Source organism: Plecotus auritus, assembly GCF_963455305.1.
Source record: "Plecotus auritus genome assembly, chromosome: 7".
Lineage (NCBI taxonomy): Eukaryota > Metazoa > Chordata > Mammalia > Chiroptera > Vespertilionidae > Plecotus > Plecotus auritus.
The window spans coordinates 61,767,500-61,782,204 of NC_137774.1; the positions used below are offsets into that span (position 1 = coordinate 61,767,500).

Genomic DNA, 14,705 nt, shown 5'->3' on the forward strand with positions numbered 1-14,705 from the left:
GCACTTGTAAAGTGCTCAGTAAGTATTGTTGGCTAGATGGATGAATAAAGGAATACACATTAGCCTTGCTGGTGGGGCTCAGTGGTTGAGCATCGACCTGTGAACCGGGAGGTCACAGTTCGATTCCCAGTCGGGGCACATGCCCGGGAATTGATCCCCAGTGTGGGTTGTGCAGGAGGCAGCTGATCGATGATTCTCTCTCATCATTGATGTTTCTATCTCTCTCTCCCTCTCCCTTCCTCTCTGAAATCAGTAAAAATACATATTAAAAAAAAAGAATGCACATTATACATATACCAGGCACTCTTAATAATATTTTATCTAACTTATTTTATTGTAAGAACATAGTATATAATATACACTGAGTGGCCAGATTATTATGATCTCTGAACGCATAATAATCTGGCCACTCAGTGTATATCCTATATAATAAAAGGCTAATATGCAAATTGTCCCCTCGACCAGGAGATCGACCAGCAGGTAGGCTGGCTAACCGCCCATGTCCCCTCTCCCTGGCCAGGCTGGCCGGACCCCACCCATGCACGAATTCATGCACTGGGCCATATATATATATATATATATATATATATATATATATATATATATATGCACTGAGTGGCCAGATTATTATGTGTTCAGAGATCATAATAATCTGGCCACTCGGTATATAACATACAAAATATGTGTTGGGCTGTTTATGTTATTGGTAAGGCTTCCGGTTAGTAGTAGGCTGTTAGTAGTTAAGTTTTGGGGAATCAAAAGTTATAAGTGTATTTTTGACTGCTCAGGGGGAGAGGAAGTTGGTGTCCCTAATCTCTGCGTTGTTTAAGGGTCAACTGTATATTACTTTTTATGCCAATTGTTTATTTTCTATTTCAATGTCTAAGATACATACATGCTCACACATACACTGTACTTAATAAAGCATACATACACAACATATGTATACACACAAATAAAATGTGTTTATATGCTCCCGTCCTCTTTCCATTTTTTCTGGCATGTGTAACTAGAAAGATTGAAGATTATGGATTTAAGTCATCCATCATGCCAAACATTTTCGAAGGGATCTTAAAATATTTAAATTCTATCTGGGTTTTAAAAATAAGAGTACACTTATTTAATGCCATTTTAAAAGAAACACTTTAATGAAGTAAAAACAATAGGTTGTAACTCATATTTAGTAGTGAGTGTACACTTGCAGGCACTTTAAATAAATTTTTTTGCCCTGAAGTAGCCTTCAAAGAACAATCCATAACCTGTTTTCTTGGCACAATGTAGACATGCAGAGTTGGCTGGGGTGATCTGTTCTGTGGTTTTCTCTGTTCAACTTTCTGCTTTGGATTTTCTATATTTTAGCTACCGTGTTCTTACTCTGTATTCTATTCTAGTCTCACTCTTTGTTGGTAGCATTTTGCATACCTGGCCGAGAATGTGCATTTATGCTATTGCCCGAGGCAGTAGTTAAGGAGATGATTTTTGCTCCAAGGTACTTTGTGAGATGATTTTTTTCCAGCTCAGATTTTGACCCTTCCTTCCCTCCCTCCCTCCCTCCCTCCCTCCCTCCCTCCCTCCCTCCCTCCCTCCCTCTGTTCTTGCCTCCCTCCGTCCCTCCAGCTTAATCTCATTGGCCCACCACTTGTACAACCCATAGACAGTTCCTCCACTCAAGACTGAGGCATATGCCGAAACCGGTTTGGCTCAGTGGATAGAGCGTCGGCCTGCGGACTGAAAGGTCCCAGGTTCGATTCCGGTCAAGGACATGTACCTTGGTTGCGGGCACGTCCCCAGTAGGGCGTGTGCAGGAGGCAGCTGATCGATGTTTCTAACTCTCTATCCCTCTCCCTTCCTCTCTGTAAAAAATCAATAAAATATATTTAAAAAAAAAAAAAAGACTGAGGCATATGGTATGACTTCAGATCTTCTTCAGGGTAATCGTCATCACCCACCTCATGTTGAATGAAGCAAATATAGGATGCATGGTATAAAACGAGCTTTCTGGGAAGTGTTAGAATGCTTGGAATTCTTTTAGCAAGTTAGGAAAGTGTGTGCAGTTTCGTTGAGTTTGAGTGTTCAGTAGTTACTGTAGTTTCTTGTATCCAGCATCCTTTCTTGTGCCCAGTTGTCTTTTTCATTCATCTTTGTTTATGTTTTCAAAGCCTGATGGGTATATGTCCATTAAACCTACCATAACTTCTGAATTTTCAGTGACGTAATTGAAGGTTAAATAATTGCTATGGTCTTTCATAGTTGTCCAGTGCTGTCCTGTTTTCATAAGTGTTGTCTTTCTCCTGCAATAGTCAGTAAGCCATATTTAAGGTTACATAACCAATGATGCACACTGAACGCAACATATATGCCATCTTGCATTCTGGGTCCTGAGTGCCCTTCTAGTACTTTTAAAGGTCAAGTATTTAGCAAAGTTGTGGGAACTGAACGTTACTTTTCTTGTTCAGATGCCATTGCCACAGCCCTGGCTTAAACATGTTGCAGTTCCGATTCCCAGCCTCTCTGCAGGCCACTTTGCCGCTTTGCTGGAACAGATGCCAGCCTCACTAAGAAAAGAGTGAACGGGCATTATAATTATTCAGAGCAAGCGGCACCTCTGGCGGGCACACCACTTCTTTGTGTATCTCTGCATATACACCAGAGAATGAAATGATTCCTTAGACGATATTCTCTCCTGCATGAAATTACTTTTTAGAAGTTGATTTTTAAAAAACACACCTCTTTCAGAAACCTGTTACATTTGCCCTTTAGCTGCTGTTTAGGAGGAAAATACCCTTAGTAGTACATAAGCTCAGTAATCTGTATAATTTTAACTCAAATCTGAACGTCTGGTCGTGTGTCATGGGACCTGAGTATCGCTCTGCTGGCAGGGCTTTGGAGAAACGCTGGCTGAGGTGGTGGCGGGCATTCTTCCTGCCGCCCAGCCCCAAAGACTGAAGACACATTCAGCTTTTATTCCCATTAGCTGTGTCTTTTCAGCTGTGAATTTCTTTCTGCCTTATTGGCAACAAATAATGTTTACTATATAGCTTGATCCACAAGTGTGTGCAGCACCGATGTGGTGTCTCCTCCTGCATACTGTACAAAGGAGCCACTGACCCCCAGTCACTCTCATCTGCACTGAAAGCATTGCCAGTAGCCACTGTGCTTCCCAGAGTCCATGCCACTGAGGTGCCTGCCTGGTTTCTGCTGTGTCGTACGCCTTTGGGCGGTGTTTACCCAGACAGGCTCTGTATGAGAACCTGTATGTGCAAGCTCTACAAGAAACCATCATATCGATGGCGTGTTGGCAGCTCAGTGTTTAGTCAAGCATGCTGTATCATGGCATGACATCTTTCTCATACTTTATACTTACAGGTTGTTGACTTGTTCCCACATGTCTCTTATTATAAAGTTCTTGAGCAATTTCCTGAAAAATACGTCTGGCACTCCTTTTCTGTAAATGCAAATGAGAAAAAAGTGCCTCTGTCTTAGGACCAAAAGTGCTGGATGTTGCCCGCCCCCCCCCCCCCCCCCGCCCCAGCATACCTATTCCTACCATTAACTCTGATATTTTTAGTATATTAAGTAGAATTTATGGCTGAGAACTATCAAGTTTCAATCTCAGCTTATCATTTGAGATTATCATTGAGTTTCTCAACAATAGGAGACAGTAGCTATGGTTGAAAGTTACCATGATGCTCTCTGTGTCTCTTAAACTGTTTCGGATTTGAAATAGTTACAACCAGCCACAGTATAAAAGATATTTTACAAGCATTGGTCTGTACCTTTTGTGAATCTTCTTTTTCTTTGTTTCTTGGAGTGTTAAATTTTGACTGTCAAAAAGAAAAGGAAAATTTTAAGAGATATTTTATGTACTCAAAACAATTGCGGCGGACACCTCCCATAAGATTGATCTAACTTAATATTTAATGCTGTACAGTAAGAGTTAGTCATTTTCATGCAGTTTCTGAGATGCTTTTATTATATTAATAAAATAACTCAGACTGATATTGATTGTTGTATTTATAGCAACCCTGATATCACACACATAGACCCCCTCTTATAGCAGCATAGAGCAGCCAGGAGACAGGTATTCTTTCTCAAAAACTTTAGACTTTTTAAAAATATTTTAGGCAACTCCTAATCTTTTTGTTAACTCTTTTTTGCTCATTCTTTTTTTTTTTAAATATATTTTTATTGATTTCAGAGAGGAAGGGAGAGGGAAAGATAGAAACATCAGTGATGAGAGAGAAGCACTGATTGGCTGCCTCCCATACCCCTCACTGGGGATCGAGCCCAGTCATGTGTCCCAGCCTCCTGGCTCATTGGCCAACACTTAACTGCTGAGCCACACTGGCCAGACCCTTTTTGCTCATTCTTAACCACTCCCCTCCCCCGCAGCAGACAGATAGCATATAAGATGGTTTTGAAGAAGGGTCCTTATTCCAATATTATAGGTTTTAAAGAGAAAACATCGGGTCCTCTGGTCAGTGACGATTGCTGGGATGAAAATGTGCTTGTTTCTCCGACTCCCCAGGAGGTGGTATTTCCTGCCGCCACTCAGGGAGACGGTCACGAGGGGAGCTGTTCCGAGGCTCCGCGTGGAGATGGGGGAGTCATTTCTTTGTGATGATAGTCAAGGTTCTGGGGTCCAGTGCAAGGCAATTGGACTTACCCTGGTGAGGATGATGAAGATCCCGAGCACCGCGACCACGTAGACGGAGAGCAGAGCCAGCAGAGCTGCCAGGAGCCCCCGTAGGGCCTTGCCCGGGCCTCGCGCTCCTGGTTAATTGCAGAGCAGAGACAGCCAGTTAGTGGGAACTTACTACTGTGATACACATTTAAGGCTCAACTGAAGCTACATTTTAGAGGTAAAACACACACTCCACTTGGCAATTCATAAAAATGTATTTATGGTCTCTTGATTTTAAAGACATTCAAGTATATAATATAGTTAAAGCCTGTTCATCAGTTTTTTAAATGTATTATACTGAAAATGTTACTTGTTTTTAAAACTAAGAAGTTTTAAAATTCAATTAATTGTCATAAAGGTAAGAATCACTTTTTATATAAAGCGATTCTTACCTTGCTTAAAGTTAGGTAGATATTTCAAGACAGTTCAAGGGCATGGAAGGTACTCTTGGTGGAGATGATGCAGTGTCTGGAAGTCTGTCTGTGGGTGAAGATGTGTCCCTGTGCTTGTCAGCGCTGCTGCCTCGAGCTGTTCAGAATGCTAGCTGACTAGTGCATTCAGGCGTGGCGGGCCTCAGTGCTTGTTACACACTTAAAAGACAGCTGCTGTTCCATGCCCCTTCTTGCTCATGAAGTCTTGGAAGGAGAATTATTGAGTCCAGTTTCACATTCTGAATTCTCCCTCCTTGCAGGAGGTGTGCTGGGCTCTCGGTAAGGGTTGGGTAACACGCTGTCTTCAAGTACTTGATTATTTGAAGTGCAAAATACAAATTGATTTGTAATCATTATCTTAATAACCTGTACTTTTCAATTACATACCTGTAGATGCTTATCCTGTGAACTCGGTTTATACAATGTATATTTTTTTTCTGAAACTAACAAATTAACTATAGTGGGAAAACTTTTAAAAAATGTTTCAAGTGCTAAATTAGGAGTTCTACGGAAAAGGCAGGAATTTTCCATGTCTGTGTTAGCGACACTTTCATTTCTGCTCCTAAACGAGACTTTCTCTCCACACAAGCTTACGTTTTTCTTTGGCTGCTGTTTTTACAGAAGACCAATGCAGTGAGCTGTACGAATCTCTAGAGTCGTGTGTTTGTGCTCATGTCTGTAGCTACCATTTATTGAGGACTTGCTATAAGCTAGGCACCAATAAAAGTGCTCTATGCACATTAATTCATTTATAATTTACCTTCCAGGTGAGAATGGAGTAAGGGTAAGTGGCAGTGGAATACCCAGCGCCCGTGGGGACACCCTAGTAATTAACACAGGATGCAGCAGGGGGCGGGCCTGCACAGTCCTGTGCACGTGCAAGGTGCTGGTCCACAGCGAGTCCATGTTTCATGCTCTCAGCGCTCATCACATGGGAGTCATTTTGAAGGGAAGAGATCGAGTCTGGGAGTTACTGCCCCTCTCTTTGCTCTAAATTTAAAAATTTAATTTCTTAACGTATAGGACTTGGCTAGGGTCAGTATCCTCACTTGAATGAGGAAATTGTCATGGGTTTTAATAAATCTCAAGAGCCAGAGTCACGCTAGTCCCTTCCTCTTCTGTCCACACAGAATGGCAGGGTCAGGGACACCCTTTGGCTTCTCCCTAAATTTGTATTTATTCTCCATAATGCATATTTTTTCTGGGTCCAATTTACCGATCACTTATGCGCCCCTGCAGTGCTTTGTTCTCGATGGTGTGATACCAGGCCAGTTCCTGAGAACGGGGTGGTTAGCAAGGCATGGGCACTCCACCACTCACGGTCACACAAGAAGGGTCACCCTCACTAGTGACATCAGGGCGTGGGGAGAGGTCGGGCACCGACATACTGCCGACTGTGGAGGCTGGAGAGGCGCTCCCAGGAGTTTTCCAACCAAACCGTGCACTGGCCTGTGCTCGGGTCATGGCCTTCCCTGGCCAGGGAACTGAGTCGCAGAGCTGTGGCGCTCCGAGTGTAAGGGGGGCAGTGTGTTTAAAGGCCGCACAGCGTGCGGTGTTCTGGAGCACAGCTGTGACCACTGACCTCTCACCACAAGCACGGTCCCCGCTCCGGCCTGCTTGGCCCTCGGGTCCTCTGAGCTGGGCAAGGCGAGTCCACAGATGTAGATGGCGCTGTCATTGGGTGTCAGCCGGTTGACCGTGAGGGAGACCTGGTTCTGTGCCAGGACCTTCCTCACTGTAAACTTGTCGGCCTCACTTGTGCACCCGTCCATGCAGAGGGTCTCTGTCCGGTGAGTCCCATAGCGGAACCACAGGCTGCTGGGTGGCTCAGCAGGGCAGCCCACTGTGGAGAAGGAGCAGGGCATGGTCACAGCCCCTTGCGCGTCGTCTGCTTCGAGGACAGGCGGCTGCGAGACAGAGACAGTGCAGTCGCCCGCGGCACCTGGAGGAAGACAGCTACTGCTTTGATCTCGCTGGCATTTGTGGGCCAGAGGACCCAACTTTCTTCTTACCTTACGCTCAGCACAAACAAGACTGAAACAATAAGACACCAGTGCCCTCACTTTCCCTAACTCCCCTTGTTTCCTGGCCTGACCTGCTGGTTCACAGTGATGTCTGGTTACTTGGGAACAGCCCCAGAGAAGTTCCAGTGGGGTCGGCCCTGCCCGATCAGAAGGTCGGGGTCCCCGTGATCACGCTCGGCGGACTGATTGACAAGCTTCCCTGGGACCTCAGAGCCTGCTTCCTCCTCCGTACCCTGGCCTCGCAGGACTTGTGTCCAGTGTGGTGCTGGGATCAAAGCCCCTCAGGCAGGCGTCGCTGCCATGACGGAGCCACGTGAGCAGGAGGCATTTGGGGTTTGCCTTGTGGGGTTGAGATTGCTAGGAATTCATGGGCCTTCACAATTGCCCCTTTGTGAGCTGGGTTGTCTCTGTGGGCAACATTGTGCAAGGCAAGAAGTACACCTGGGGAATGCCACCCTGGCTCGTTGCTGAGCAGAGGCCTAACGAGCCAGCCCTGCCTGGCCCAGCAAATTTGGTTTCCCCCTGGCCGCGGTCGCTGCTTGGATGGAAACATTGGGACAACAGGCACAGACCTGAGGTGGGGTCCTAGCTCTGCCTGCTCTATGGCGTGTGGCCCAGCGTCCTCACTAGCAGAACGGGGGTAGCATCCTGCCCCTCGTGGGGCTAGTGAGACCATTGATGCAGAAGGATGTTTAAGAAAAGGTAGATATCACGGCTGTTCCTGCTTCCACAGTGCCCCACGCCATTTAGAGATACTTGCGGGCATCCCAGCGGGTGTTAGCAGGCTGGGACTGGGCACCCAGGCCTTGCTGTCCACCGTGTCGTGCTGCTTCCCGTCACGCAGGTTGACCCTACCTCGACCTTACCTGGCGTGTGAAGCTGGGAAGCCACCCAGGTGTTTATAAATGGAGATTCTGCCACAGCCCGTGAGGAGTGAGCTCGACCTGGAGTAGCATTGGTTGAGACACATTAGAGTCATTTTGGCCAGTTTTTAGTCTGACTTCTGCCTGGTTGTATGTTTCTAAATGGTCTGTGTCAGCAAATGAAAGGGAAGAGAGACCAGCTGGTCTGGTGCTCGAGTTCCGGATGGGCCTTGTTCACTTGCACTTTCTTACAGGCCTGGTTGTGAGGCAGAGCTGTTCTCGCGCGTTTTAAGTTTAGCATTTGTACAATTTGAGATTAGCTGGGAGCTTTTAAGTGACCTCATAAACGTGAGCCGTGGGAGAGGGTCAGGTCACCCGGAGCACCTGCTGGCACGGGCAGGCTGCACAGGCTCATCAGCAGCGCACGCCTCCTGCCCACACGTCATCTTAGATGCTAGCGAACACTGACTTTCAGTGAGTGATCATTTTATCTTGGAGGCTTTGACTTGGACTTGGGCCTGTTGGAATGTAACGGATTAACCAAGTGTCTCAGTTCCAAGTCCTCTGTGGGAAGGAATTCTTAAAAGAGAAGCTGGTGTTTTTTTTTTTTTTTTTTTTTTTTTGGTTTGTAAATCCTAACCCGCCCTAGCTGGCTTGGCTCAGTAGATAGAGCATCAGCCTGCGCGGACTGAAGGGTCCCGGGTTCAATTCCAGTCAAGGGCACATGCCTGGGTTTCTGCCTCGAACCCCAGTAGGGGGTGTGCAGGAGACAGCTGATCAGTGATTCTCATCATCTCTCTCTCTGGGTTTCTGCCTCGAACCCCAGTAGGGGGTGTGCAGGAGACAGCTGACCAGTGATTCTCATCATCTCTCTCTCTCTCTCTCTCCTTCCTCTCTGAAATCAATAAAAATACATTTAAAAAAATCCTAACCTGAGGGTATTTTTGCCATTGAGTTTTAGAGAAAGTGGAAGGGAGGGAAAGGGGTGAGGGAAGAGGGAAAGGGAGGAATGGAGGGAAAGAGGAAGGAGGAGAGAGAGAGAAAGAGAGAGGCAGAGAGAACCATCAGTGTGAGAGAGAGAGACATCGATTGCTTGCCTCCCACACACGCCCAACAGGGCCAGGAATCGAACCTGCAACTCAGGTACATGCCCTTGACTAGGCATTGACCCCGAGGCCCTTCTGTGCACAGGTCGACACTCTAAGCACTAAGCAGCAACAAGAGCAAGAGAAGCCGACGTTTAGCACTTTTCTTGGAGAACTAATGCCCAGGATAAAAGAAATATTTGCAATTCTGGAGTTTTATATCTCCGCCTATTTCCAGTTCTGCAAAATGAGTCTGAGTGGGAGCAAATCAGTGGTAGGGTTTCCTGAGTTGTGAGAGCAGACTTGTGAGGAAACTTCTGTTTCTTCCTGCCCAGTTAAGCAACATCTCCAAAAAAAAGAGAAGTTGGGATGATGTGCACACACAGCCTGCTCCTGTGAAAAGTTGATCTGTAAGAGCTCTCATGTTCTGTAGGATTTTTTAAAGGCAGTACCCTCTGAAAAGGTTGAAAATTTATCTCCTTGGTGGAGGGAATTTAAAAAGGTTATTTTACTATTTTTAAAAACAAAACTAGAAAATAAGTTAAAAGCGAATTTTTGACACTGAGAAAGCCTCTAGGAACAGTCTTGAGCTTGCAGAAGTAGCAGCTGGCACAGTGAGCTCCCTGGCCACGGCGCCACCACCTGCACCCCACTCCCGCCTTCAGGGAGCATCTTTAAAAGAGCAGGGTTCTACTTAAAAATTACACCAGTGACAAGCTTACAAACATAAGGTGCACCTAATAGAAAAAATAGAATATTGAGAGTAGAAGTGAGAAATCACCCATATAGGTCTTTTACCCAAAATAACCACTGTTAACATTTTTATATTTATTTTTTACAGGTAAAAAAGTTAATTTTAAGAGCTTTTGCTGCCTTCTGTGCCCTACGACTCAAACTTTGTGAGCAAAACTGAGGTCATTAGATTTATCAGAACTATGATGAGATTGTTAGAACTTCGAGGTGGGAACCACTTTCTTTCATGGATGAAAACAGAAGCAGCAGAATTTAAACTCAGGTCTGTGATAGGGTGGTTATTCTCGGGAAAGGAGCTGAAGCAGCCCCCACTCCCCCCCGCCCCCCCGCCTTCCCTGCCCGGAGTCACTCTCTCATTTACAGATTCAGCTTTTCAGAAGCACTGCCCTTTGAAGGCATTCAGGGTTTGTGCTCGGTGCTCACCCTGTCCCTCTGTGCCGCGTGGGAGCTCAGTCACTGATGGCTGGCACCTGGAATTGCAGGACTCTTTCACCCTTTGGTGAGGTCCTCTCTGTAAAGCAGCGAATAGCAAAGGGGATGTTTCAGTGCTAATATGAAACTTCCTCAGCTACTCTTTTATCACCTATTTCCCTGGGGAAAAGGAAACTTACCACTTTAGACAATTTCCATCATGTTATACATTTGAAAATTATTTTGTAGGGGCTTAAAATATAAATGCATTAGGCAAAAAAGAGCAATTGATTTAAGTCAAGTGGAGGAGAAAAAGCAGCTTACCAACACAGCACAGAATCAGACCGACTTCCAGGCCGAGGAGGGCCCTGGCCGCGTCCACAGCCTCCATGTCTCTGTGTGGGGTGGGGTGCGTGTATTTGAAGAGCGTTGCCCTTTTTTTCCTCTTTTTAGAAAGGAAGAACTGAAGAGAGGAACTCTTATTAAGGAACCATAATCAGGAACTTTTTGAAATTGTGTAAATATTGTTTGTAATGCAGTTTCGCCATTTGAAATTGAGACTTGAGCCTAGAGCACATTTCTAGGTGTTCACATGATACATTTGCCTTGCCTTTTTACAAAACCTCTTAGCGCTAGATGGTCTGAGACTGAATTTGTGCGTGTTCCTGGGAAGGAGTATTATTTCAATGTCCAGCGCAGTTCCTTTGCCAGTCCTGGGAGTCACTGCTGGATCTAAGCAGAGCGAGATTAGTGAACAGTAAAGACATCACAGTATAATGAACAATACGCTGTGTGTCAGTAAGTGGCTGTGCCAGTTTTGTGTGACCCCTTTTTAATGTGTCGGTGAAGCAGGTGTGTGGAACCTGTCATCCATACCTCCCAACCCTGCTCCCCGCCCCCTTCCTGCTCAGGTTCTTTCTAAACAACAGAAACGGACTCTGCTGACCTAAGCAAAAGGGAATTTAAGGAGAAGATGGAGAGGGTCACAGAGCCACTGGGAAGACGGGAGAATCGCATGTGGGCTGCAGCCAAGAAGAATGCCCCAGTCACTCCATCAAGCTGATCTGAAACCCACACTACTGCCAAGCACCTGACCAGTGCTGCCCCAGCCTTGGCTCCCCGCCACTGCTCCACCGCCCCGGAGGCCGGGGGGAGGCTCCATCCTCACTCCTGGGGCACCAGCTCTTCATGCCAGGGCCGAGCGCATGTGCCTGAGCTTAGGCCACGTGCTGGCGCTGGTGGCAGGAGAGGCAGGAGAGTGCATCCTGTGACACCTTCCCACTCAGTGCTTTTGCTCTTGGCGCTGACAGTGACATAGTTTCCCACGTACAGAATGTTTTCCCCAGTCTGAATTTATAACACTTAATTTTTGTGTGTTTATTTTACATCACCATAGTATCAACAAGCATCCTAGATTTACATTATGTGTGTGTCTCTCTAGTCAATGCTTGGTACGTGAACTTGAAGACCTCCCCCTGCCCCCGTGATGCTCAGATGTGGAGGAGGCTGATACGGCTTCAGTGCAGGGAATGCGGGACACACCTGTTCTCACTCTGTCTCTGGTCCTGGAGCTTTACTTTTATGAAGTTGTTTTGATAAGTTAGGGAGTGGCCCTAGCTGGTTTGGCTCAGTGGATAGAGCATCGGCCTGCGGACTGAAGGGTCCCAGGTTCAATTCCGGTCAAGGGCACATGCCCAGGTTGTGGGCTCGATCCCCAGTTAGGTGCGTGCAGGAGGCAGCCAATCAATGATTCTCTCTCATCATTGATGTTTCTATCTCTCCCTCTCTGAAATCAATAAAAAAAATTTTTTTTTAAAGAAAAGTTAGGGAGTGAATCAACTTCTCTTGAAAAGCACACTGATTATCTATTTTTATAAATTAAAATCCTGTATTAACCTAATTTTATTTTCAGCCTAATAAACCTCTCTAATTAATATGTTGCATAAGTTTACTACAGCAGTGGTGTTTCCTTGTATTTATCCAAAACCCTCTTTCCAGTATCACGTGTTGCTCCTGCCTCAGTATTCCAGTACTTAGTGAGCTTTGGGGCAGAACCTGAGGCTCTTGCCTGCTCTGACACTCATTGGCCTTGCAAGCTGGGCTCTTCCAGCCTTTCTCAGTCTGTTCCTTGTCTCTGTCCCCTACCTCAGGAGTCTGGGAGGGAGTCAGCAGAGCACCCAGCGCTTGGCACCCTCTTCCCTCCTTCCCTCTTCAAACAACTTGTTTGTTCAAGAATTTAACTTAATGTTTTATTTGTTTTAGTAGGTGGCAAGTGGGAGAAGCCATCAGAAATTTTGGAAATCAAGGGACAGAACTGGGAAGAGCAAGTGAACAGTCTGCCTGAAGTTTTCGGGAAAGCGGGTTTTGTTATCGAGGCTTTCACCAGACTGCCGTACCTGTGTGAAGGGGACATGTACAATGACTACTATGTCCTGGACGACGCTGTCTTTGTTCTCAAACCCGTGTAACCCGGAGAGTCTGCATTCTCCATTACGCAGGGGAGGAGCTGGGGACTGTCGGGCTAAAGATCATGTAGGAATTTAAAAAGCCAAAATACTAATTATTTCTTTGTAGTGTGTAAAAGGAATGTTTTTTTTAAAAAACAACCCAACTCTTTGATGATTTTATCAGCTCTTACTCAGTATGCAGGTCTCACTCCAATTACAGGAGATATTTTTTATACTCAATTGCAGTGGGGACTCCTTCCCAGTCCTCGCAATAGTCATGACTTCTCATGGAAACAGCAAATGTGGATTGTTTCTGATAAAGTGAAGACTGGCGGTGAAGGTGTCCTTCAGTTGCAAATACTGGTTATAAGGTATAGCCACGGGCACTCTTTCCTGTTTAGACATCTTTCTGTCCTTATTCAAGAAATGTTTTAATCATGCTAATAAACTCTTTTGGTGATGACTTCGGTATCAGGTTTGAGTTCATGAAAGGCTCCCAGGACCACTGCTTTGACTTCAGGGACACCCCACTAGTCACGTTATGTGGAAGATGCAGCTGCAGGAAGGACTGAGGCGGCGGGGGCGGGGCGGGGGGGGGCGGGCGGGGCTGTGAATTGTGAACACTGAGGCAGTCAGACCAGCCCTCAAGAGAACCACCTCACTTGGATACAGTACTTCAGGGACTACCACCCACTCCCCAATTCATGTTGCTTTGGGGAATGCAAAACACTGGGTCTGCCTTTGTGGTAGCTAACGTCCTACACTCAGAACTTTGTGTTTCTGGACAATCTCAGGTTCTCAGAACTGAAACATTCAGTTACGTCTACCAAAAAAAATGGAGCCTAAAGATGTTTTAATTCTACTTCTTCCCCTACACTTGTATACCTCTTTCCCAGAACTTGGTTCATCCTGAAATCCTTCCCTGAATTTATTAGTTGCCAAGCATATGGGTTGATGAAGACTGTGTCGGACTTGTGCATTCTAGAATCTGTGAGTGCCTCCACCATATACCCAGAAATGTTGCAATGCAGGAGCTCATTAGCTGGTCAGTAACCGTTGTGGATATTCCAAAGAGCAGAGCACTAACCCAGAATCTAAAATCTCGTAATCACAGAGATGCCGATTTGAGATTGCTGTTTATAAACAATATGTTATTGTTACAACTTTATTTTTTTTCCCCAGCCAGGTGTTTCACTAAATACCCCCATTTATATGCTCTTAGAAGTCATCAAATCAACACGTTTACTGCAACACCTGGGTGTAAAGGCGCGTTGAAGCCTTGAGAAGAATGGCTTCATTATTCATTAGGAGCGGCACTCCCACATCCTCACGCCCATGTCTCCCACTGTCATGGTGTAGTCATAATAAGAGTTGGGTTATGTGATTTATACAAAATTGTTGGTACATTCTAAAGCTTTTTTCCAGGAATTCAAATAAGTGAAGTGCAAATACTTAGCACCATAGACTGTAAAAATAGAAGGCAGAAATGAGTAAACAATGTAGTTCTTGTACAGTTGAGTTTTGCTTCTTTATGAACTGTCTGTCATTATCAGGGGTTGCTATTATCTGTTGAACGAGAGAGCAAGAGTGATAGATGTTCAAAGAGGCGGGTTGCCCCAGTGTTTCATAACTTTGAAATCGAGACTTAATTTGATGGTCTGTTCAAAACAAAACTCATTTGTTACTCAAAAAAGCAGAGAAAGCACATACATTTATGCATTTTGAAGATAAAAATCGTTTCTTAAAATTAGATTCTCTGAAGACCTAATTATCTTTGATGTTTTGTGGTGAAAATTTACACTAGCAAATCTGACAGTTCCTAGCTGGTCTCCAAAGCCTGGTGGTGTGCCACCATTTCACTAGATGGCGCTGTTGCTCACTCAGTGTCAATGGCTTTTTTTTCCCTTCCCTAAATGGAATCATGTTTTCCCTCCCAAAGTACAATAAAGCTGCCTTCTTGTCTGCACCATTCTTTGTGTAAGTGCTTTGTATCAAGTTCAGGTTGTG

The 14,705-nt window shown here is 45.4% G+C and overlaps 2 protein-coding genes across 4 annotated transcripts in view; one reads left to right on the forward strand and one right to left on the reverse strand.

Moving 5' to 3' along the window:
• Positions 1-13,161, forward strand: part of METTL9 (methyltransferase 9, His-X-His N1(pi)-histidine) — a 56,111-nt gene extending 42,950 nt beyond the window's left edge. For 2 of the 3 annotated variants that reach the window (XM_080677704.1, XM_080677706.1), the window contains one exon: positions 12,514-13,161. In XM_080677704.1, the coding sequence (XP_080533830.1) occupies positions 12,514-12,719 (206 nt within the window). In that variant the 3' untranslated portion in view covers positions 12,720-13,161. The remainder of the gene's footprint in view (positions 1-12,513) is intronic. The other variant, XM_080677705.1, reaches the window with a different exon arrangement.
• IGSF6 (immunoglobulin superfamily member 6) lies at positions 1,127-10,730 on the reverse strand. The gene is made up of 6 exons (XM_080677707.1): positions 10,576-10,730; positions 6,698-7,057; positions 4,667-4,773; positions 3,777-3,824; positions 3,365-3,445; positions 1,127-2,291 (listed from the first exon to the last, which is right to left on the reverse strand). The coding sequence occupies exons 1-6, from the start codon at positions 10,640-10,642 to the stop codon at positions 2,235-2,237; spliced, it is 720 nt and encodes a 239-aa protein (XP_080533833.1). The 5' UTR covers positions 10,643-10,730; the 3' UTR covers positions 1,127-2,234.
• Positions 13,162-14,705: the final 1,544 nt, after the last annotated feature.